At 47.1% G+C, this 25,745-nt stretch overlaps 1 protein-coding gene across 1 annotated transcript in view; it reads right to left on the bottom strand.

Annotated features, from left to right (window-relative positions):
- Positions 1 to 16,125: 16,125 nt before the first annotated feature.
- The window catches only part of LOC143940230 (dehydrogenase/reductase SDR family member 4-like), a 185,905-nt gene continuing 176,285 nt past the window's right edge, over positions 16,126 to 25,745 (bottom strand). Inside the window, exon 9 of the mRNA XM_077461402.1 lies at positions 16,126 to 16,240. Coding sequence (XP_077317528.1) covers positions 16,126 to 16,240 — 115 coding nt within the window. The remainder of the gene's footprint in view (positions 16,241 to 25,745) is intronic.

The following is a 25,745-nucleotide window of genomic DNA, read 5'->3' as shown; positions in this document are numbered from 1 at the left end:
ATCACTCTAAATGTGCTCTGCCAGCCCTGGGGTCATGGCAGGTATCCCAACCAGTTAGGGATAGGGATCAGATCGGCTTCAAGTAAACTGAAGAGGGCTGGAAGGGCCTCTGGTAATTGCAGCGAGAACAATTTCTGCGCTTTGATGAAAGTAACCGAGAGCAGGAACCCCCAGTGGTAAGTCGCATTACAGCTTCTTGCTAGTTCCAGGAGGGGTCTCAGCAGGGCTCAACGGTAGAGTGTGGGCTTGGAAATGTCAGGCAGTATTTTCACCGACACTCCGTCAAACTCAATTTCACCTGCCTCCCAGGCTCTGTGGGATATAGCCTCCTTGTGAGTGTAATGGTGCAGACGGCAAATTACATCCCGCGGTCTGGTCGGGTCGGCAGATCGTGGGGCTAGGGCTCTGTGAACACGGTCTATTTCGAGCCACTCTGGGAGTTGGGAGCCCCCCACTCTTTTAAAAATATCAGTAACTGTCGCCAGTAAATTCGGCGAACCTGTAGCTTCTGGCAGGCCCCGGAGCCTCAGATTGTTCCTCCTGCTCCGGTCCTCAATCTCCTCCATGCGTAGCGGTCCATTGCCGATCCCGCCTGTACTTTCTGCTGCTCCTCCAGGGTCTGCACCCTCTGTTCTAGAACTGCTAAGCCTGGAGTTCAATGCTTGTATGTCCTGTTTGACTGCAATAATTTATTTTTAATGGGCGGCCTCTACTCTTCCCACCAAGGCCTCAATGTCTGCCTTAGTTGGCAGGGACTGCAGAATTGCCTTCAGTTGTGCATCAACGCGGTAGGTAAGCAGGAGCAGTGGCGTACTCCCTGGGTCCGTATGAGGCGCTGCCGGAGAGTTAGGGTAGAGTACCCTGGTCCAGCTCTTGATTGAAGAACAAGTTATTCATTCATTGGACATTTTATATGTGGACATTGGCCATTTGACCAGCGTCCACTGCTGTTCTATATGTCATATGGTTTGTTTTGTTCACATTATACTTTATTTCTTTCATTGTGATCCTATCACACACTGTATCTTTTGTCTTTGGGGTCTCATTGTAGTGCTATACAATTTTTGTTTTACAATACTATAGACACCCCCCAGGTACGAAATTTAAAGGAATATTTCACTTTTATTGTTTCACTTTAAGCATGATTAAAATCACTGCTCCTGAAAAAACAGCAGTGTTTAAAACTTTTTTTTGCATTGATACATGCCCCAAAAATAGTAGTAATAGGGCTCAGTGTGGCATACTGATCTGTCTTTACCAATATGTCATGTATTACATGGCTATCTGCATTATATTTTTTATAAACATAATTATTGTCATTTACAATAATAGTTTTATTAGATTTTTGTAATTTTTCCTTTAGTCATTTATTTAACAGGACCTTTAAAGGGATACTAAACCCTTGCAATTTTTTTCATAATCTTTCTCCTTTACTTTAGTGTAGTAGGTATTCACCTCATCCTTCATTTGCGCTTGAAAATGCCTTTTTTTGGGGTCAGTTTTTCACACTTCCTGTACTTCTCCCCTATGGGTGCCCCGCCTGCATTGCCATTCTCAAGGGGGAACCGTGCATGCGCGCTCCCACCACTGGGACTACATCCCTGCGGGGAGACGCTGTCAGGCATAGGAGCCACGGCCGTGTATGATGCTATAGCTCTGCCTCCCATGCCCTTTGATTGGCATAAGAATATCAAGCTCTGGACCGCTGCCCTGTCTTTCCTCTGTGTTTTTTTTTTTTTTTTAATTAACATTTTTTTATTGGTTCAAGAAGAAAAAGTGGTTTTACAAAACAGCGCCAATTGGGCATACCCTGGCAGAGTGTACATAAACAGTAAAGAGTACAGATAAACAATTTTGCATAAGCTTGACCACTTACTACTAAAAGAGAACAGTCAACAGTCGACAGAGTCTGTGTAATGGTTGGGTAAAAGAGGTGCCTACCCCATAGGCTAGGTTCTTGGGTCAGCAATCCACTGTTTCCATAGCTCAATGAAGGAGGTTGTGAACTGGTTAGCTCTTGCAAAGGAGTATACCATTTGGAAGTGTTGGTTGAGTAGCTGGATTGCATCTTTTAAGAGAGGGGCCTGGGTTGACTTCCAGTTTCTTGCAATTGCCAGGCGGGCAGCAATTAAGATGTGAGTCACCAGTGTTTGCTCCTGTTTGGGCCAGGAGGGGATGGACAGGCCTAGGAGGAGATAACGGAAAAGTCAATGCGCATAAAGATTGAATTAGTCGTTCGACTTTCCCCCAGAATTTTTTGATGGCAGAGCAATCCCACCAGATATAGACTAGAGATCCAGTATCGTTGCATCCCCTCCAACATTTAGGGGAGGAGGACGAGTAAACCCTTGCAAGCCTTTCTGGGGTGAGGTACCACTTATGAAACAGTTTCTGGAGCGATTCCCAATGTGTGATACAATGAGATAGTCATAGGGGAAGTGAGAGAGCTTTCAGCCATAGGGATTCTGGGGATAGTTGATCCTCGTATAGTGACCAATAATGAATGGCTGAGGTTAGGAGATCTGGAGACGGTATAGTAATCAATTTGTAGACAAGGGAAATTCCTTTTACTTTAGAGTCCTTGTTGTTGTAAAACTTTAGTAGAGCTGTAGAGAGGGAGCTTATAGTCGACCACTGTAGTTTGGAAAGGAGGGACCTTATCGGAAGATAGAGAAAAAAGGTTTTGGGGGATATACCGAATTGTTGTTGAAGATGGGAGAAGGGGTAGACAAGCATTGCCAGGTTAGAGATTCTGGCCTCGGACCACTGCTGAAGGGGTAGGTAAGGTGCTAGGAGGGCTAGCTATGCTATAGGAAGTGCAGGTAAGATGTCAGCTGAGATGCATGCCTCCATTTGTGATAGTGCAGACCATACCCTGAGTGAACAGGTGATAGTGTCTAGAAAATGGTGCTTAGGTTTCGGGCTAAGCCATGTTGTGGCGAGGGCTAATTTAAGGTCTGCCTTGAGTGCTGTTTCTATTTGTTTCCATGTTGTTTGAGTCTGGTCCGACCACCATATTTTTAGCTGATCTAGGATTGTTGCGCGATAGTATGCTTAAATGTCTGTGGCCCCCAGTCCTCCGTGCTGGACAGGGGTGATGAGCATGGCCTTTTTAATCCTAGGATGATGCTGTTGCCATATAAAGTTATTGATCATTTCTTGAAGTTTCTTTATTTAGTTTTGTAGCAATGGTAGGGGAATTGTACGAAACAGGTATAAAATATGCGGTAGCAAATACATTTTGGACTAGGCGATCCTTCCAGCCCAAGAGGCAGGAACATGGCCCAATTCTCTTGTTAATCATGCCAGTCTGCCCACAAGGTCTTCTAAATTGGTTCTGAGCAAAATTTTTCTGGGGAACGTTAACTGGATTCCCAGATAAGGTAAGAAGGCATTCGGGGCCCAAGCAAAGGGAAAATTGGTGGAAATAAATTGTTTTGTTGGTCGATCCAAACCTAAGCTGAGCATGAGAGATTTACTATGATTTATTTTGTACAGGGATATCTTGCTGAATGAGTCTAAAATTACTTGGACTGCAGGGAGGGAGACCTTAGGGTTTGTTAGGGCAACAATAACGTCGTCGGCATAGAGACTGATTTTGTGATTGGTTTTTCCAACTGTTATGCCTGAAATTGATGGTTCAGCTCTGATGGCTTGTGCTAGTGGTTCCATCACCATGGCAAATATAAGGGGCGATAGAGGCCAGCCTTGTCTGGTGCCATTGGTGATTTTAAATGATGTGGATACAACCCCGGAGGTCCATACTCGTGCGGTTGGTTGAGCTTATAGACCGAGTATGGCCGAAAGGAAAGTACCTGATATTCCGAATTTACGAAGAACTGCCTCCATATAGGGCCAATAGACTATCGAACTCCTTCTCTGTGTCCAAGGAGAGGAAGAGAGAAGGCGTTCGATTGTGCTTCACCCATTGGATTAAGTCAATGAATCGCCTAGTGCCATCCGCGGCTTTTCTGCCTGGCACGAAGCCAACTTGGTCTTGGTGTATAATTAGTGGAATAATCGTGGCGAGGCATTGTGCAAGGAGTTTAGCATACAGCTTAGTATCTGTGATTAGGAGCGAGATTGGTCTGTAGTTGGCGGGGATGTCAGTGGATTTTCCAGGTTTAGGGATGGTGACTACTAATGCATCTAGGGACTCTTTAGGGACATTACCGGTACTCACGAATTGGTTATATGTATTGCAATGGTGAAGTACTAGGAGGTCGGGGAATCTTTTATAATATTCATTGGGTAGTCCATCCGGGCCCGGGGCTTTGTGAAGGGGGAGCTTTTTAATAAGCGAATGGAACTCCGTGGTTGAGAAGGGTGAGTTGTTCTTGAGAAATGGAGGGTAAAGATATGGAAAATAGAAACTGCTTGACATATGGTTGGGGGGAGGGGCAGGTCCTGTCTCGGTAAGATTATAAAGTTTGGCATAAAAACTACTGAATTCATTAGCTATATCTAGCAGGTTGGTTATACAGTACGTTTGCCTTGGGAGTTGGTAAGAAAGAAGATTTTTTTTGTTGGAGAACTGTTTCCTAAGTTGTTTAGCCATGAAGGCACCAGGTTTGTTGGCAGAAGTATAGGTTCGAAGTTTAAGCCGGTTAATATAATAGTCAAAATTATTTCTAAGATGCTCGCTAAGTTGGAGTCTAAGCATTTTTAATTCTGAGTATGGGGCTTTAGAGGGAGATGCTTTGTTGCTCGTTTCTAGAGTTTGTATTTGAGTTAGGAGGGTCTCTGTGGTGAGGGATTGAGCCTTTTTGGCTTGGGCACCCAATTTAATGAATAGACCTCGTAGGCAGGCTCTGTGGGCGTTCCAGATGGTGGCATGGTCAGTCACAGAACCTACATTATATCGAAAATAATTCTCAATCTCTGATTTTATTTGGGTCTTAAATTTGGGATTATTGAGAAGGGAGGTGTTCAGTCTCCAAATCGTGTGTCTGGGCATCTGGGAGAGAGAGGCCAGTTTGATCGTGACCAGTGCATGGTCAGACCAGGAAATTGTTCCAATCATGGCATCAGTAATAGATTGTATAAGGTATTTATCTGTGACAAAAAGATCTATCCGAGAATAAGAAAGGTGAGGGGGTGAGAAGGTGTAGTCTCTTTCCATACTATGAAGGCATCTCCATGAATCATATAGATCTTGCTTCTGAGTAGGGCAGATAGTGCAGAGGACCTACGATGTGTCGTGTTCGAGGTGTCTAGATCTGGGTCAACAACTTCATTAAAGTCTCCACAGATTATCAAGGGCGAGGATTTGTAAGGTTCTAGTTTGGCAAAAAGGGCTGTGTAAAATTTCTTACGGGCTATATTGGGGGGCATAGATATTGACTATAGTAAGAAGGCGGTTATCAATTGTGGTGGAAAGGATTAAGTATCTGCTGTCTTGATCAGTTTCAGTGTGATGTAATAAAAAATTTACTCTGTGGCTTACGGCAATCATCACTCCTCTTTTCTTGAGGGGGGCACTGGCAAAGAAAGTATGAGGATAATTTCTGTGACTACATAAGGGCTGTTTGAGACTCGAGAAGTGGGTCTCTTGTACGCAGAGAACATCCGCCTGTTGGGCTAGGGCCTCCTTCCAAAGAAAATTTCAAATTTCGCTTGAAAGGTGAGTTTAGTTCTTTTACATTTATGGAGGTTAGAGTAAGGGCCATCTTGTGAAAAGAGGGTGAGATAAGGTACAGAGATAGAAGGAGACTACTGCCTCTGTCTGAGATCAATAGGTGTCAAAAATAAATAAAAAATAGAAAAAAGAAAAAAATTTGTAGTAGTTGCACAGGCTAACAAATAGTGGTACAAGGCGTGCTATTCAAAATAAACAGGTATAACAGAAAAAACAACACAACTATGCAGATACAACAAGTGATGATTAATGCTTAAATAAGCTGTAGTAGCAGCAACAGTAATACAAAACCAGTGTGCTTAGCACACTTTAACCTGGGGGTAATAAAGGGTGGTAAATATAGGCCTTATCCAGGCTAGATTCAGGTAGCCGAAGGGACTGAGATGGGCATTGATCAAAGCTTTCCAGGAGTATTGGAGGTCGGCTTTGCTGAGCTAGGAGGAGCATGGGGGGAGTTATGGTGTCCTGCATCGCCAGGAGGTATAGGGAGAAGACCCCAGTTTTTCAGTTTTTTGTATCCGTCTTTTGGTGTAAGGATTGGTACCATTTGTTGCGGGTGCAAAACCAGCAACTTAGTTGGGAAGCCCCACTTGTAGATAATCCTCTTCTGTTGGAGGATAGAGGAGATGGGACTAAAAGCTCTGCACATTTCCATCATTGCTGGAGATAAATCAGTGAAGAGCTTTATGTTGGTATATGGAGCTGGGAGAGGTTTGATTGTTCTGGCAGCGGTCAGGATTTGTTTCTTAACAAGGAAGAACATCCCTAGGGACATCGTTTCGGAGGTGTGACGGCTTTGCAATTCTATGAGCTCTGTCTATGAGCGCTTCGCGGACCTCAATATGGGGGAGCAAAGAAGTGATAAGTTGTTGTAGGTAGGGGGTTAAGTCATTTGGCTTGATTGACTCGAATACCCCTAAATTTGATGTTGTTTCACCTGGAGCGATCTTCTAAATCCGCGAGCTTCATTTTAATGCTGTGGATTTCTGCTGAGTGCTGATCATGAGCGTCTAGGAGCTCATTGTGTGCCTTAGAATAGTCCTGCAAATTCTCCTCTAGCATGTCTGATCTTTCTTCCAGACAATCAATCCTGCCATGAATATGGGACATGGAATGCTGCAGCTTTCTGTGCAAGTCTTGTTGCAGTTTAAGAAGCATTGACTTTAACATTGCTTCAGTGACTGCATTGTCAGTGGCAGGGATAGCTGCTAGAGAAGGGCCCTGCTGAGTGTTCTGTGTGCCTGCCACTACTGAAGACCAGAGCTGCTTTTGAGCTTGGGGTTGCTTGTTAGGGGAATTAACAGGGGAGGTAGCCAACATCTTACCTCTGTCTGTTTGCTGTCCTGTAATGGCATCTTCTGGGGGAGGAAGAGTATCCATGCTGTTTCTCCTGGTCATCAATGGCGCATCAGCGGTGTGCTGTGGCGGCAGAGAAGAGGCTTCTGACGTGGAGGCTGGGCCAGGATGCCTCGTGCTGCTGAGGGCAGCGCCATCTAGAGGAGACTGCATGGCCACGGCTGGTGGATAAAGGTCAGTCAGACGGCGTGAGGCTGGGGGGTTGTATTGCCACCTTGTCATGCCCTGAAGTGTCCCTGAGTCTTCCCTGCTCTGTGGATGCAAAGAGCAGGTAAGAAGGTTGCGGCAAGTTGCTGGAATCCGGCTGTGGATCTGGAGCTCGGGATTCAGGCGTCCATCCCGGTCCGCTGCAGGCCATGCCCCCCTTTCCTCTGTGCTTTTTTGCATGACAATGGCTCTCAGTCTCCAGTTCGTTGGCTCCAGGCAGCTTACTTTAGGACAGTGAGTGACAGCGGCAACAGCACAACAAAGGAACCATGCGAAGATATGGTAAATGCAATATAAAATCTGGCATCTTTCATTATATTTTTTTTTTTATGTTTTTTTACATTTATTTGTGTTCAATTATATGTTTTTTAAACCATCCCCATCTAGAATTGTGTGTCCTCTTCTCCACCCCCACAGCATTGCCTCATTCATCCCATTTGTGGCTCATCCATCACATTTCTGCCTCGTCCATCCCATTTGTCGCTCGTCCATCCCATTTTTGGCTAATCTGGTTGGTGTAGAAGGGGATATGATTACATCTATGCACTACAGTTGTACTTATTTTTCTGGGGAACATGTGTATAATCTCAGTTTTTATAGTTGTGAATGGACTCACGGCATATGTGGACTTTGTGTAGAAGCAGAACAAAACTCTGGATAGCCGAACTCCGGGTTGAGTAAAAATTAGGTGCCTTTATTTCTTCAAATGCAAGTGCAAAACTCCATTGAACAACACATCACAGCAAAGAGGAACAAAAAGGATTTTTGAACAAGGTTCTGACGCGTTTCACGCTACAAACAGTGCTTACTCATGAGCTATGAGTAAGCGCTGGTTGTAGCGTGAAACGCGTCAGCAACCTTGTTCAAAAATCCTTTTTGTTCCCCTTTGCTGTGATGTGTTGTTCAATGGAGTTTTGCACTTGCATTTGCAGAAATAAAGGCACCTAATTTTTACTCAACCCGGAGTGCGGCTATCCAGAGTTTTGTTCTGCTTCTACACATTTGGCTTATGCAATCAGCCTGCACCTGGAACCCCTATCTACTTGGAGAGTTAGCAGCCTGTCAGTGGTTTGACCTGGAGCGGTGAAATTTCTGTTCGTTTTGTCGACTTTCTGGATCCTTCATATGTGGACTTTATTTGGTTTATAGTTGTTGGTTTATTTATGCCTGGGAATTAGCAGATGTATCACTTTTTCATATAACACATTTGGTTTATGGGCATAAGGTAAACAGATCATTTTATATATATATATAATTTCTGTTAATAGTGTTATACACTTCACTTTTAAAGGGGCAGCTACATCACTTAATTGGATTTATTGGATAAGTAAAGGTTTTTTTTTTTTTTTTTTATAAAATTTTATTGAAAAAGGCATAGAACAAATTGTACATAATACAAAGGCGAAAGTTTTCTCATTGAAATATAAAGATCGAGTGAAAACAATCATACAGCTTAGGGTTTGGTAGTAACTAAACAGTGTGTACATGGCTTAAGGGAAGACTAACCATTCTCCCCGGAGAAGGGAGAAGGGGAAGCTTCAACTGGATGGATCTGGAGGTCAGAAGGTAACCTGGTGTGTTGTATAAAAGCGAGCTACAGGATAAAATAAAGTATATACTGAATATGAAATAAAATAAATATGAAATAAAATAACCGTGGGGGGGGGGGGGGGGGAGCGGGAGGGGGGGGGGACTGGTCAGTAGCAGGTGCAGTTCATTGCATAATGGGGGGGGGAGAGGTGCTGCACAGATCCCGGCTGTCCATGGAGGTGAAGAGTCCCCGTGTGGGGGGAGAGAGAGAGAGTCAGGAGCACAGAGACCCGCTTGGTACAGTTTCAGGTTGCAGCGATTATCGCCGTTGGCGCGTGTCCCTTATGGATGAAGGAGTGGTCCTCAAGGTGGGCTCGTTCCTGTGGGGTGAGTTTAGATGCCATATAGAAGCCCCATCTGTTGTGAAAACGTAGTTTGGCTTTGGCGTTGAGAAAGCTAGTATTCAATTTGTCCCGGAAGAGGAGATGCATAAGTTCTCTGTCTACTTGTGGAACAGAGGGTTTGGTCGTGGTTGTCCAGTTGGCTAGGATGGTTTTCCTAGCGAGTAACAAGCAGAGCAAGGCCCACTCCTTGCCCAGAGGTGTGGGGGTAGCCGACCAGGGGAGTAGTTTGGGGTCCCAATACCCAAAGATAAGGAGTAGCGGGTCCTTGGGGAGTTTCAGGAGTGTTATCTTGAAAATAAAAGCCAAAATTCCATCCCAGAATGAGGAGATGACCAGGCATGACCAATAGCGGTGGGTAAGGGAGGGTCTTGGATGCTGGCAAAGAGGGCACAAAGAAGCAGCAGATTGACACGAAGGTGAGGAATGTAGAAAAGGTATGTGTGCTCGATGTACAATTTTTAGTTGGGTTTCCCTCCAAGTTTCATTTGGTACCAAATTATAGACTGTTTGGAGTCCGTGTAGGATCTTATCCACAATATCGGTACTTGGGAAATCTTTGGCCCAGTTAGAGACCGAGGAAGATTCCAGAGAGGGTGTAGTATTCAGTAGTAGAGGTTTGTAAATATCAGAGATGCCATAAGAGTCTTTGTGGAGAAGTACTTCGATGAAAGAGGATTGGAATCTGGCATGTTCCGCTCTGCAAGTTTTCTGCAAGAAGCTGAGGCATTGGCCATGGTGAAAGGCGGAGGAATCCGGTAAGGAGAACTTGACAGCTAGTCGGGGGAAGGGAAGTGCTCGACCAGAGTCCGGGTCACATAAGGAGAAGAAGGTGACGAGGCCCTGTTGACGCCATGTTTCATAGGGTTGGCGGTCCAACCCCGGGGTAAAGTGCGGGTTGCCTTGTATCGGGAGATGTCTAGAAATGAAGGGGGACAGCTTAAGGCTCTTCCGTGTTTCTCTCCAGGCAATAGCCGTGTCTCTCAGTAAAAGGTTGTGTTGCAATGACGGATCTAATTGTTTCCATTTGCAATGGAGAAGAGCAGCTAGGGAGTAAGGATGGGTCATTGCAGCTTCCAGTGGGTAGTTAGAGCAGCGGGATTTTTGGGATATCCAGTCTAGACCTACCCTCAAAAGACATGCTAGGTTATACATTCTAAGATTGGGAAGGCTAATACCCCCTTCGCTCCTGGGAAGGTGAAGTTTAGAGAAGGCTATGCGGGGTCTTTTGCCTCGCCACAGGAATTTAGAGATTGCTGAGTTTAAAAGTTTTGTATCCTTATGTCTAAGGAGTAAGGGTATCGTCTGAAGGGGATACAGGAGGCGTGCAAAGCTGACCATTTTTACCAGGTGACACCTTCCCAAGAGCGAAAGAGGCAGATCCATCCAGTTGTCTAATTCCTGTATAAGTTTAGCAAAAAGGGGGGGGTAGTTCAGGTGGTAGAGAGATGAGGGGAGCCTCCCTATCTTAATGCCCAAGTACGTGATATGGGTTCTGGCTACTTTGAAAATGGAGTGGTTTGCCCATGTCGGGGGTGGAAGGGATCCCAGGGGGAGTATTTCGCTCTTGGAGTAATTAATGCGCAGTCCCGAGCACTGTCTGAAACGGTCAAATAGGAGTTTAATCGTGGGCATGTCTGTTGAAGGGTTGGCGGAGAATATCAAGACATCGTCAGCAAAGAGGGAGGTTCTTAATTCGTGTGACCCGATTTCGATCCCGTGTAGCGGAGCTTTATATGTCAGGTATCTGGATAGTGGCTCCAAGGCCAGATTAAAGAGGAGTGGGGACAAGGGGCAACCTTGTCTGGTTCCCTTATGTAGTCGGAACTCATCCGAAAGGAGGCCAGCGGCCACCAGTCTAGCTGCAGTGGATGTGTACATGGAGCTGATCAGGTGTAGAAATGGCCCGGTGAAGCCCATATCTCCCAGTACCATGGACAGCCATTCAAAGTTGACATTGTCAAAAGCCTTTTCGGCATCTAGGGTGATAATGGCTAGATCGCTGGTAGGGTGACATCTGGCATGTTCTAGTGCCATCATCACCTTCCTGATATTAATAGTTGCCGTTCTGCCCTTGACAAAACCTGACTGGGCGGAGTGGATCAGGGAGGGGATGATGTCAGCCAGTCTATTAGCTATGATTTTGGAAAGAATTTTGACGTCAAGGTTTAGAAGCGAGATGGGTCTATATGACCCGGGCTCCTGTGGGTCCTTACCCTTTTTTTCTAACAACTTAATAATTGCTTGGTTACCGGACGGGAGATAGGGGCCACCAGACCATATATGTTGGTAGACATCGGCCAGGGTCGGGGTTAGAAGTGCATTTAAAGATTTATAAAACTCGCCTGATAGGCCATCCGGGCCTGGGGCTTTGGAGGAAGCTAGTTTACGAATCGTATCGGATATCTCCGAGGGGGAAATGGGGGCGTTTAACGAATCGAGTTGTGCGGGAGATACTCGGGTCAATTGTACTTCGTCGAGGAAGTCGCGAGCAGTGGGTCGGTCAATAGGGTCCGCCGCATAGAGGGAGGAATAAAAGCGGAGCATCGCCGCATTGATGCCCTTTGGAGTAGTCGCGACTGTGCCATCGGGGTCGCGTAGCGACGATATGACCGTGGGGCGGTAGGTTCCCTTGCATAGTCTGGCAAGAAGCTTGCCAGCCTTGTTGCCAAATTTGTGTAGAGTGGCGTCGAAGTGGGCATGTTTAGTGTTTTCCAAGGTTTCGGCCCAAGTGTCAAATGACTGCTTGGCTGTATGCCAGGCCTCGCGATTTTCGGGGGAGTTTACGGCATAGAGTGCTCGTTGGGCCTGATGTAGTCTGGAACTGGAGGCTTTGTATTGAGACTGGGCGTGTTTCTTGAATGAGGAGGCGTAAGAGATAATGCGTCCCCTAAGGAACGCCTTACCTGCGTCCCAAAACAAGTGTGGGTTGTCAGCATGTATTGCGTTCGTCTGTGAATATGATGCCCATTCTTTCGTCATGAAAGCTTGAAAATCTGCGTTGTGCTGCAAATAGGAGGGGAAACGCCAAATTTTGGGATTGGGGTGTATGTCGGGGGTCTCTAGAGTCACTGATATCGGAGCATGATCTGATATGGCTATATCATGGATTTCCGCTGTCGGAAGGAAGGGGATTAAATCATTAGAACTAAAAAAATAGTCAATCCTTGAAAAGACATTGTGGGGATAAGAGTAAAAGGAAAATTCTCGGTCGGTCGGGTGGTGTAGTCGCCAAATGTCATGCAGGTGAAGGGATTCCATAGTCATTGCCAGGCTCGTGGGAATAGTAGCAGTCGAACAGAGTATGGGGCGCAATGATGAGGATTTGTCATCTACCGGGTGGGCAACGGAATTGAAGTCGCCCCCCACCAGATGCGGGAGGTGGGGGAAGCGCAGGAGCCAACTAGTCAATGCGCTGAAAAAAGGTTTTGTGGGGCTATTGGGGGCATAGACGTTCGTAATAGCAAGTTCCTTGGTCCCTATGAGGGCCCTGATCGTGAGGAGTCTACCCTGTTGGTCTGTGTCCGTAGATAGGATCTTACAAGGAAGATTCTTATTAATAAGAATAAGAACCCCTGCTTTCCGGCCTACGGCCTCAGAACCTACCACCTCACCCACCCAGAGCTTCCTCATCCGAACAAAGTCGGATGAGGAGAGATGGGTTTCTTGTAGCAACGCTACGTCTGTTTTGAGTCTCTTGAGGTGTCGCAGTATCTTCATACGTTTGTTGGGGGAACGAAGCCCTTTAACGTTCCACGAGACTACTTGTAGCATGGTGGAGCGTTAAAAGCGGTAACCGTGCGGATTAGTAGTACCATGTAGTAGGGAGGACCCGGGGCATGTAGTAGCAGGAGCTTTGCTCCAGATAGGGCTAGGGCAGCCCCTGATAAGGTAGCAGCAAGGAAGAGTAATTTAAGGAAAAGTGCAGCTGTGGGAATAAGTAGAAGGAAGGGGCGGGGAAGGGAGCGGCAAATGTGCCAAGCATAATAACAAAAAAGTAAGAACAACTCACTGTGAACTTCACTTTTTTCCGCATGGGGGTCACTGTGTAGACCAGCTCCCAGAACCAGGCCTCCGAACTGACATAAAGATGGCTGCCCCAAAAAGAAGTAGCACGGCATGCCGTCAACCCAGGCAAGGATCAGAACGAAGTGAGATGGTCTGCACAGAAGAATCCACAGGGGGAACAAGTGAGAATAACCTGAGAGAAAATAAAAACACAAACATTGAGGAAAGCAGTTATAATAGGACAATAAAAGAACAACCAGATGCCGAAGGCATATGGGGCACGGTAAAAGACATAAGTTCAGTCAATGCAGCGTACGGGGCCAGTCACGGCCCTGGTCAAATATTACCTGAGGAGCGCATGTATAGCGCAGGTGGCCCAGGAGGGGATTGATTCATGTAGAAGCCACTTCTACCATGAGAAAACGGGTGGTAGGTGAAGCTTCGTCCCTAAAAGGGAGGGAAGACAAAAAGGTAACAAGGTCCTGGGGTTCATCAACGTGGGTTGAGAGCGTGAGGAGCTGGACCTGAGGCCCTGAAGCGCTTGGGGGAATCCTTCCGTGGGCTCCTCTGGTCAAGGGCTCTATTGACTGGGGCCGCTTTGGGAGCCGGGCTGAGTGGAGGGCCCGAGCGTAGCGATTTCAGAAAACGTGATGCATCGTCCGGGTCTTGAAAAGAGAGCTGTTCTCCGTTGGGTGCTTTGATCCGTAAGATTGCCGGAAATGCCAGAGTGAATTTCATCTGGCGTTGAAATAGTTCCGTACAGATATGTTGAAAGGCCTTCCGTTTTTTGGAAACATCCACTGAATAGTCAGCAAAGATCAGGATTTTGACCCCGTCGATCTGAAGTGATCTGGACTGACGATACTGCTGCAGAATGGAGGCTTTGTCTGAATAATTCAGGTATTTGGCAATGATCGGACGCGGGGACTTGCGATCAGAGTTGGGCGCCCCCACACGATGTGCTCGTTCCACGACGAAGGGTCCCCCCAGGCCCAGAGCCTTCCGGGATGCGGCTTGCACACAGGTCTGATAGGGCGGATTGGTGAAGTGACTCGGGGATACCTACAAAACGCAGGTTGCTCCTCCTGGACCTATTCTCGAGGTCATCGAGCTTTTCCAAGATATATTTGTTAGTTCTGTCCTGAGCCTCATTGAGTCTGGATGCATGTTCCCCGAGTTGGGCTTGAAATTTATGCATGCCTTGGGTGACAGCTTTCTCAACAGAGGCAGCTATCATGGGGGAGAGGAGAGCAGCAACAGCTTGTGCCAGAAGCTCTGTCTGTGGATCCTGCAGCGGTGGGGATGGCAAATGATGCAGCATGGTCGCAGGCGCCACAGGCCCAGGTACATGTGTGGAGGTTGGAGATTGTAGGGAAGAGGGTGCCTTGGAGGTTGTTTGGCCTTGTGCTGGGTCTCCTACCTCCATGGCTGGCGCTGGCTCCTCCGGGTAGGCCGCGCAGGCCGGAGCGGTGACCGGAGCGGTGTAGGCCGAAGCCGGGGCCTCGATTTGCGGCGTGGCCTGCCGCGCGGTGGCGGCCGCGTACGAACGCGGCCCGGTTTTTTCCACGAACCGGTCCATCCTGGAGCTGGTAGCGCGGGGAAGTTAGCTGGCCGGTGGATCGGGCGAAATCGCCGGATTTGGAGCAGATTTATAGGCCGGTCTGCGGGAACTGTGAGAGGGGACAGCTACTCCATGCGGCGCCGGAACCGGAAGTATGTAAGTAAAGGTTTTGTTAGCACCATTATTGTACCTACCAAATAAATGTAACTTGTCTTTAGAGAAATATGGAGGCTACCACTGCTAACCTCTCCTTCTGAAAATACTGGTAAACTTGACTATCATGCTGACCCAATTACTTTATATCACTGACTAGGAACAAATATCCAGCCAAGAATCTTTGAATTTTTCTAACTCAAAGTACTGAAGAAAGAGGGTGAGAATAACAGCCAGACAATTAACATTTTAAGTAACATATCTGTTCCAATAAAAGGAAATCCCATGTCATAATATGTAAAGTTCTCAAAACCTTTTTTTAATTACTTACTTACAAGGATATATGCACGCAGCATTTACTGCATCGACTTTCACCTTCTACTATCTACCCTTTTTTAAATGATTACCTAATTCTTCACTCTGCTTTCAAAATACCTTATGCCGCATACACGCGATCGAATTGTCCGGCGGAATTGGTCCGGCAAACAATCCGCCGGACTTTATAACAAACGTACTTGGCCACATGCGGACGCTCCGAAAGTCCGGCGATTTCTAACGCGATGACGTACGGCGCGTACGACGGGACTAGAAAAAGGAAGTTCAATAGCCATTAGCTTCCTTCTCGTACTTGCTTCAGAGCATGCATCATTCTTAGTCCGGCGGACTAGCACACTGACGAACGGATTGTCAGCTGAAAGCCAAGTCCGGCGGACAAATTTTGAGTCAAAACTACTTTCTAAGTCCGCCGGACTTTACGGTGAAAAAGTCCGCTGGAGCCCACACACGATTGAATTGTCCGGCGTACTGTGGTCTGGCGGACAGGACAATTTGATTGTGTGTACGCGGCATTACTGAACCTGCTCTAAATGTTTAGTAATTTACACCTTATTCTGCTGTTTCAACTCAACCTGTATTTCAGATACTTTCCACAAGATGTCGCCATTTCAACATACAGCTGAATAATGAAAACAAATCTTTCTTTTATAACAATGCACTCAATGTTGCGTGACTATATTTTATGCATGTTTAGGAATGAACACCTAATCTTTCAAATTGCAATGAGAAGATGTGCATATCAGTCTAGCCAAGTTAAATATCTGGCCTAGAATAAAGTAGATTCAAACAAGATAATTCAACAAAATGTAATCCTGATGTTTTTCTTTTTCTTCTTCTTCATATGATGTAATATATACAGTATGTTTATTTTTTACAAAGTCATTCAAATGGAGATCATAACATATTGATTCATCATTTTCCCTAAAACACAAGGTTTAAAGCCTTCCAAGCACGCCACCAGTGACACCAATATTCTCCCCATTGATGTAAGAAGCATCTTCAGAGCATAAAAATGAGGCAATCCCTGCACACTCTTCTGGTTCTCCAAACCTGAAAAACAAATTATGAAAACACATAAGACAGATAACTAGTTAAAAGTAATCTGTCATATAGCGGATGACATTTGGGATCAAATGTCACACGCTTGTAAATTTAGTTTTTGGCCTCAGAACAGTAAAGGTTCTGAGGGTTAATTGTGTAGGTAGGCCTTAACACCAGTCTGGCCGGGCTGTGTTTGAAAGTTCTGCCTGGTCATGTGGACAGTGAGGTGCACGTGACAGGCTAGAACCAAGTCTGGTTGGATGTTCAGGTATCGGCCTTCTGGGAGCCAATCAGTGGGAGTGCCGGGGCCCGCTGAGGAGTCTGGGAAGGGGTAGTTAAAGGAGTGTGGGTCACGTGTTCGGGGTTCCGTAGTGGTTCGAGAGACCCGTGTGGTCTAACCTGGTTCCAGGAGTGGGGTAGCCCTGTGAGGGGTCCTGGTCATGGGGTGTTCGACACCCCGCAACATGTTCCTGTCAGTGGCCCCTGATAGACCTGCTTGGTCTGGGGTAGGGATCCGTCCATTCCCGAGTCTCGGAACCTGCTGGTCCGGGATGCGGTAACTGAGGGAGGATTCAAAGTGTCCGGTGTGCTCTCGGCTTGGAGGGACACCGCAGCTCATGGAAGTGACCAGGGGAGGACTCTTTGGAGGAGGGCCGGCAAGTGGCATCCTGAGAAGTGCCTGGTTGAGTTGAGAAGGACATTGACGAAATTCAAATTTTTCCAGTACCATAAAGGAGACGGGAAACATTCCAGGTACGGAGGAAAAAGGTTCCTGTTTACCCTTGGTTGTTTGTTCAAGTGTGAGTCAATGTGCTGACTGCCATGATCTCTGGCTCGAGATCTGTTCAGCCTTGAAGTACCCAGCTGCGAGTGGCTGCTCTCTGCGTGGAAGTGGAGACTTTGCTGGATCTGCAGTTCAAGGTGCCTGAGTTCTTCACCCGTGCCCTCTGTTCCCTAAGAGACTGCGTTAATTGAAAGTTCTACTGCAAAATAAAACCTTTTTGAAAGGACTTCATCTGTGTTAGTGTACAAGTCGTTGGGTATCAACCCTGGGAACCCCTAGAAGTGGAAGAGCAGGCTGAGAGAAGGTAACCGGTAAGCTCAGTAAGTCAAGGCCGCCCTGAAATGGGTTATGGCCGCTACAGTCACAAAAATATACCAGTTTATAAAATTGAAATTTAGTATAATTTTTGGACTGTGAACAATTTGTAAGGTGTTGATCCCTCTCACGTTGCTGTCCTGGAGCTTTGGGGTTCATTTATTGTAATTACAATAAAAAGTGACACTATGGCTGCACTAATTTACAAAAAAAATTACCCTTAGTTTGAAGATGACAAAAGTGGAGGTACCTAAAGCCAACTTGCAGTGTAGAGGCAACTCCTAGTGGCCAGTGATGCTGACAGCGGGTGGAACCTAATGAGGAAGCTCAGGTCCTAGTTCTCTGTCAACTCCCCTCTCTCTTTGTGAATGGCAGCTGTCAGTGGTCTAAAGCAAATAGCAGACTATCTCTTGATATGGATGCAACTACTGTCTGCTGTCAACCACAAGGGGAGCAGAACTGATGGAAATCTACGGTCTCCAAATCCTAATCAGACTCTGTCCAGGGCCGGACTGGGAATAAAAACCAGCCCTGGAAAAAAAATTCATACCAGCCCCACAGCATTATTATACCAGCCCAACAGCATAACGTCATTATTTTCTTGTTCATGAAAGGGAAAACCATACATTTTAAATCACATTTGATGAAGAATGTGTGTATATATAAATATAAATATAAATAAATATATATATATATATATATATATATATATATATATATATATATATATATATATATATATATATATATATATATATATATATATATATATATATATATATATATATATATATATATATATATATATATATATATATATATATATATATCCACCTCAATACAGGACACTTAAACCCCCTTACTTCCCAGACAAATTTTCAGCTTTCAGTGTTCTCTCACTTTGAATTGCAATTACTCAGTCATGCTACACTGTAACCAAATGAATTTTTTATCATTTTGTTCACATAAATAGAGCTTTCTTTTGGTGGTATTTATTCACCACTTCATTTATTATTTTTTGTAATATAAGCGAAAAAAGAGTGAATATTTTGAAAAAAAAAACAAAATTTTCTATTTTCTCTTTTAAAAGAAACCAAAAAAATCTAATTTTGGTGAAAATTTAGGGCAAAATGTATTCTACTACATGTCTTTGGTAAAAAAAATCCTGATAAATGTATGATCATTGGTTTGTGTGAAAGTTATAGAGACTACAAGCCATGCTATGGATTATTGAAAATGTATCAATCCTAATGCACAGATGGCCTATCTCATTTCTTGAGGCCCTAAAATGTCTGGACAGTACAATAACCCCCCAAATGACCCCTTTTTGGAAAGAAGACAGTCTGCGGTATTTAGTAAGAGGCATAGTGAATTTTTTGAAGTTGCAATTTTTCCCCCACAATGCTTTGGAAAATTTTAAAATATATATATATTTTTTTCTTCACTAAATTATCATATTTACAAGTTATTTCTAACACATGGTGCAGGCATAATTGCAATTACACCCCAAAATACATTCTCCTATTCGTCCTGAGTATGGAGATACCCCTTGTGTGAGACTTTTCCACAGCCTGGCCACATACAGAGGCCCAACATCCATATAGCACCATCAGGCGTTCTAAAGGCATAAATTACACATTTCATTTCCTGAGTACCTATCACATTTTTGAAGGCCCTGGAGCACCAGGACAATGGAATTACCCACAAAGTGACCCCATTTTGGAAAGAAAACAACCCAATGTATATTCTATGAGGCATAATGAGTCTTTTGAACATATAATTTCTTTCCACAAGTTTTTGGAAAATGTGGAAAGAAAATGAAAATCTATTTTTTTCTCACAAAGTTGTCAATTTAGAAGATCTTTCTAACACATAACATGTACATAGCCAAAATGACACCCCAAAATACATTCTGCTACTCGTCCTGAGTATGGCGATACCCCATGTGTCAGACTTTTCCACAGCCTAGCAACATACAGAGGCCCAACATCCATGTAGCACCATCAGGTGTTCTAAAGGCATAAATTACACATTTCATTTCCTGAGTACCTATCACATTTTTGAAGGCCCTGGAGCACCAGGACAATGGAATTACCCACAAAGTGACCCCCGAGTCTCCAGACCCTAATCCGAGAAAATGAAAAACCTGGAGAAAAATGTTTTCTCCACTCGGAAAACTTTTTCTGGAGCCCCTCACATGTGAGACCCTTGTGCTGTACAGTGGCAGGACAAATGATCAGTTCAGGAGGCAGGCAAAAAGCATGGTCATTTAACAGGCTGAGGTCAATTCACATTGAAGGCAGAAACATGTTTGGCAGAGGCATAGTCATTTAACAGTCCGAGTCATACACAGAAATGGCAGAAAGTGGAAACTGGAAAGAAATCATCTTCACTTTACTAATAGTGTAGTGAAGTATGATAGCTTCGATAGCAAGTTCCAATGCAGAGGCCTGGCTGGGAGGGACAGTCTGGACAGTAGTATCGGGTGTCGCGGCAAATTTCTCTACTTGAACACACACAACATTTTTTTGGGGGTTTGCGACCTGTTTGGGTAGGAGGGAGGATTTCGGGAAAGTGCCTTTCATGGAGTCTGCATACTGCATCAGAGCGAATTAGTTGAGTGGGTTGGCCATGGGGATAGACAAGGGCTGTGATAACATCTTCTTGGAATCTTAGATAGGTCAGGGAACTTTGGGTGCTCTTAGAAAAAATAATATATGAATTGAACATGGCTAGTTGCATCAAATAAACGGCAACTTTCTTGTACCAAAACAGTGATCTCCTGATGGCCAAGTAGGGCTGCATCATCTGGTCATTCATATCCACCCCCCCCCCATGTATAAGTTATACTCATGGATACATTTTGGCTTCTGGATGGGGCGTTTTCTTCTCTGCAGTTCCACCAAGGTGTCATTGTGTATTGTGGAAAGGATGTAGACATCTCTTTTTTTATCTCTCCACTTCAGCGCTAGTACCTCGTCAGTCCGCATACTGGCCATTTCACCCTGTTTTAATTTCTTGGTGACCAATATCTGTGGGAAGCCTTTGCAGTTGGTCCGTGCTGTCCCACAGGATACAGTCTGCTTTAGGTACAGATGGCGGAAAAGTGGGAGACTTGTGTAGAAATTGTCTACATATAAGTGGTAACCTTTCCCAAGCAATGGTTGGATCAGCTGCCAGACAATTTTGCCACTTGTTCCCATGTTGGTAGGGCATCCAGGGGGGTTTAGCTGTCGGTCTTTTCCCTCATAAATTATAAAGTCATATGTGTAAACCGTGGCCCTGTCACACGCCTTATAAAATTTTACCCCACGTCTGGCTCTTTTACTGGGCATGTATTGTTGTATTCCAAGTCGTCCAGTGAAGTGTAATAGGGATTCATCCACACAAATATTTTTATCAGGGGTAAACATCTGCTTGAAACTGGCGGAAAAAAAATTGATTAGGGGCCGAATTTTTAATAATTTATCGTAACTGGGATGATTTCGAGGGAGGCATTGGGCATTGTTATTGAAATGTAAAAATCTCATGATCATCTCATAACGGTTTCTGGGCATAATTGATGAATAGACCGGCATGTGGTGGATAGGTTGGGTAGACCAGTAGGAATGGACTTCATTTTTTTTGTTAGCCCCATGTTGAGGGTTAGGCCAAGGAAAATTTTAAATTCTTCCGCGGTGAGGGGTTTCCAAAAAAAAGGACGGGCATAGGAAGAACTTGGATTGTTGGCCATATGTTGGCTAGCATATAGATTACATTGCTCCACAATGTCGGTTAGGAGATCATTGGTAAAAAATAAATGAAAATAATAAAGTGGGGTTACATTTTCCGTCTGTATCTGAGGGCCTGACTGGGATGTAAAAAGGGGAATTACAGGTTCTACTGACGTATCGGGCAGCCATGTTGGATACAGTAGAACATCTGGAAGGCTAGTATGGGCACTGCCTCGTTGATGGGATGCTCCATTGCTAGCCTTTGGCCTATCTTCTAGGAAGGTTGCAGAACTGCTGGTGGATACCTGCCTATCCCGGAGTGCTGCGCTGCTGGTGGATGCCTGCATATCATCCTGGAGTGCTGCGCTGCTGGTGGATGTCTGCGTCTGCTCATTTATCCCTTTTCTCCTTGTTAGGATTCGATCTTCCACAGTTTCCATCTCGGAGCCACTGCTTTCCACTGGCTCATAATCGCTATCCGAGTCTGACAGAGAGAGTTCCCCTCTACTCTCGTCCGACATACTCTGGAGTATCTGGAAAGCCTCCTCTGCGCTGTACGACCTTTTAGTCACGTTGACGGCCAGATGTCAGATGGCGGACAGCAGATATCAGATGGCGGACGTCAGATGGCGGGCGGGAGATGTCAGATGGCGGGCGTCAGATGTGCCTGATGGCGGGCGTCAGATGTGCCTGATGGCGGGCGTCAGATGTGCCTGATGGCGGGCGTCAAATGTGTCTGATGGCAGGTGTCAGATGTGCCTTATGATGGTGGGCAGATGTGCCATATGATGGCGGGCAGACACGCCTGATGGTGGAGGGCAGATGCGCCTGGTGATGGCGGTCAGATGCGCCTGGAGATGGCGGTCAGACGAGCCTGATGGTGGCGGGCAGATGCGCCTGGTTATGGCGGTCACATGCACCTGGTGATGGCGGTCAGATGCGCCTGGTGATGGCGGGCAGATGCGCCTGGTGATGGCGGTCAGATGATCCTGGTGATGGCGGTCAGATGCGCTTGGTGATGGCGGTCAGATGCGCCTGGTGATGTCGGCAGATGCGTCTGGTGATGGCAGTCAGAGGCGCCTGGTGATGGCGGCAGATGCGCCTGGTGATGGCGGTCAGATGCGCCTGGTGATGGCGGGCAAACGTGCCTTGTGATGGCGGGAAGACGTGCCTGGTGATGGCGGTCAGATGCGCCTGGTGATGGTGGGCAGATGCGCCTGGTGATGGTGGGCAGATGCACCTGGTGATGGCGGGCAGATGCGCCTGATGATGGCGGGTGGCTGATGTGTCTGCTGTTGGTGGAGAGATGTGCCCGCTGTTCTGTATGACAGGTGTTTTGGGGACACTGTGTTTTGGGGACACTGTGTGTTTTGGGGGACACTAACTGGGTGATCAGTGGGTAAACAGCGGACAAACAGCTATGAACTCACTGATCTTCCTGGCTGAAGCACAGATCTCTCTTCCTCTCCTCACTGACAGGCTCTGTGTGAGGAGAGGAAGAGATGAGAGCAGTTACAACAACTCTCTATTTACATTACATGACGACTGTGATTGGACACAGTCGTCATGTGATCAGGAGGGCCAATCACATGGCCCTCCTGTTGTATACTGCTCTGCAGTCTCCGGGGGTCACAGGCAGATCGAGAATGCGCCGCTGCGCGGGCACGCGGTGACGTGATCACCTGCTATCTGCCACCCATCCCCCTTTGTTTACCTTACGATGGCTGTGATTAGACACAGCCATCGTGCGGATCAGGAGGGCAAAATTACATTGCCCTCCTGCCGATCCGAGATGCGGCATGTGCGGGAGACACAGGAACGTCCGCTCAGAAGTAGAGAGCTCCCACCCGGCCGTTTATATGCAGTGGCCGGGTGGGAAGTGGTTAAAAAAAAAAAAAAAATATATATATATATATATATATATATATATTTTTTTTTTTTTTTATTATATGCAAATTCCAGTTAAAAGTGGGCAATCATTAAGGGGGACCCCAGGAACTCAGAACGTGGGGGGAGGTCCACCTTCTGCAGAAAGAAAACACTAAGGTAAGGCGGGAGGGTTACTAATATAAGGGGGAAACCCTTTATATCAGTGCCCCTTACATTATTGTATTCACTCCCCCTTACATCAGTGACACCCCCCCCAACTGGCCTGGCGGTGCTGTCACTGACCTCCTCTCAGGTGCACTGTGCAGGGCTCAGTCAGTGGGCTCCAACTCGGTGGCTCTGGTTTTATCCTATAGTCTCCTCTCCACAGTCCGCACAAGTCTGACTTCTCCCATGACCCCCATCCCGGCCGCGCTCCCACTCTTGACTCCTCTCCAGACTCCCTCAGAGACTGCAGACATGATAGAGGAGATGGTCAGAGACTGCAGACTTGATGCAAGAGCTCAATGCAGCCTCACCAGGGCCCATCAAATGCAGCCTGTCTCCATCAATGCAGCCTCTCTGTCCCCATCAATGCAGCCTTACTGTGCCCACCAAATGCAGCTTTACTCTGCCCATGAAATCAATCTCACCGTGCCCATCAAATGCAGCCTCACTGTGCCCATCAAATGCAGCTTTTCTGTGCGGTGAATGCAGTCTCACTGTGCCCATGAATGCAGCCTTGCTGTGCCCATCATTGCAGCCCCTCCTGTGCCTCATGTCCCTGTCTGTGGGAAGGTGTGCTGTTGATGCTCGGTAAGGTACCTTGCATGCCAGCAGGATATCCATGACGGTCAGCAGCAGGCAGGGTCTGTTCTCGTTTTGGATGGGGACGGTGCTCCTTCCAGAGGATCTGTTTGCTGTGAGATGGAGTGGTCCCTGGCCACCTGCACCGCCAGCCGTCCTCATTTTCCGGCCCCAGTCAGCCTGTCCTCTAGTCCTGGGGAAGTGGAGAGCACTGGGTAGGAGCTGGAGAGAAGGGGGAGCAGAGAGTACTGGCGGGGTTGGAGAACACATGGGTGGGGGCAAAGAGCAGGGGGAAGTAGAACTCACAGGGATGGGGAGTGGAGAGTGCTGGGGGGAACTTGAGAGCACAGGGGGGGCAAAAAGAACAGGGGTGGAGAGCACGGTAGGCTGAGAGCACTGGGAGGGCTAAGAGTGTGTGTGGCAAAGAGCACTGGGGGGGGCAGAAAAACAGGGGTGGAGAGCATGGGGGCTGGAGAGTACTGTGGGGGTACAAAGAGCAGGGAGGAGAGCTTGAGAGCACCAGTGGGGGCCAGAAAGAACAGGGGTGGAAAGCACAGGGGACTGGAGAGCACTATGGGGGTGGAGAGCACTGGCAGGGTTGGAGAGCACATGGGTGGGGGCAAAATGCAGGGGGGAGTGAAGAGTACAGGGATGGGGAGTGGAGAGTGCTGGAAGGGAGCCAAAAAGAATAGGCGTGGAGAGCACGGGGGGTAGAGAGCACTGGGGGGGCTGAAGAGGGATGGGTGGAGCTTGAGAGCACCAGGGAGCCAGAAAGAACAGGGGTGGGGAGAATGGGGGGGCTAGAGAGCACTGGGGTGGGGGCTGGAGAGTGATGGGGAGAGCTGGAGAGCACTGGGGGTGAGAAAGAACATGGGGGGAGAGCACTGGGGGGGGCAAAGAACAGGGGGGGAGAGCACTGGGGGGAGTGGAGAGCACCGGGGGGAAAGAACAGGGGGGAGCAGTGGGACGAGTGGAGGGCACTGGGGGGGGGGCGTGGGGACGGGGGGAGAGCACTGGGGGGAGTGGAGAGCAGGGGGGAAAGAATGGGGGGAGCACTGGGGGGAGAGCATGAACGGGGGGAGCACAGGTGGAGTGGAGAGCACTGGGGGGAAGAACAGGGGAGAGAGCACTGGGGGGAGTGGAGAGCAGGGGGGAAAGAATGGGGGGAGCACTGGGGGGAATAATGGGGGGAACACAAACAGGGGGGGCAGCACTGGAGAGAGTGGAGTGCACTGGGAGGGAGGAAAGAACGGGGGAAGCACAGACAGGGGGGAGCACTGGGGGAGTGGATGGTGGCTAGAGAAGGATGGGGAGAGTGGGGGGCAGAAAGAACAGGGGTGGAGAGAATTGTGGGGGGCAGGAGAGTGTGGTGGGAGAGGAGAGCACTGGGGGGGGGCAGGGAGCACAAGGTGAACTGGGGGGGGCAGTAAAATAAGTTTTATAGGAGGATCGGCAGGGGGGTTGCATATAGAGGAAATTAGCTTTCTATATTCCATCCGCTGAATGCTTTATTCTCTTCCTCTCACTTCTGCAAGCAATCAGGGTTGCATGGAGGAATAGAGAAGGCTCACTTCCTCTATATGTCGATCCTCCTATCCAGGCACTGTGGCACACAGGGCGGGCTGTACAGGCGGCATCTCATCCTATGGATCACAGCACTGGCTTGCTCTTTGTTCGGTGGCGATGCTGTAACACAGTCCTGCCCCCCCAGACCAACTCGTGTGATAGGTGGAATGTTGATTCTATTTACTATAACACAAGCGGGACTGTGTTACAGAGCGGCTGCCGAACACAGAGCCAGCCAGCGCTGTGATCCACAGGAGAGAGCGGAGGATGTAGTTTCACTCATTGCCCCTCATTGGAGCGATTTCTTGTCTATCTCCAGGAAGACGTTGGATTCTATCAGGGATTGGCGAACTCGCCTGTCGGCTTATCCTTGCACCGCCCCTCGCTGTTGTGTCTCCACGTCCATTCCTGGAAGCCGCCGGTGGAGCTCGGGACACCAGTGATCCATCGGTCCCTGCAGAGG

The sequence above is a fragment of the Lithobates pipiens genome, unplaced genomic scaffold (genome assembly GCF_037356315.1).
Source record: "Lithobates pipiens isolate NorthernLeopardFrog02 unplaced genomic scaffold, aLitPip1_a1.2 Scaffold_3, whole genome shotgun sequence".
NCBI lineage: Eukaryota > Metazoa > Chordata > Amphibia > Anura > Ranidae > Lithobates > Lithobates pipiens.
This window is presented reverse-complemented; position numbering and strand designations above follow the sequence as displayed.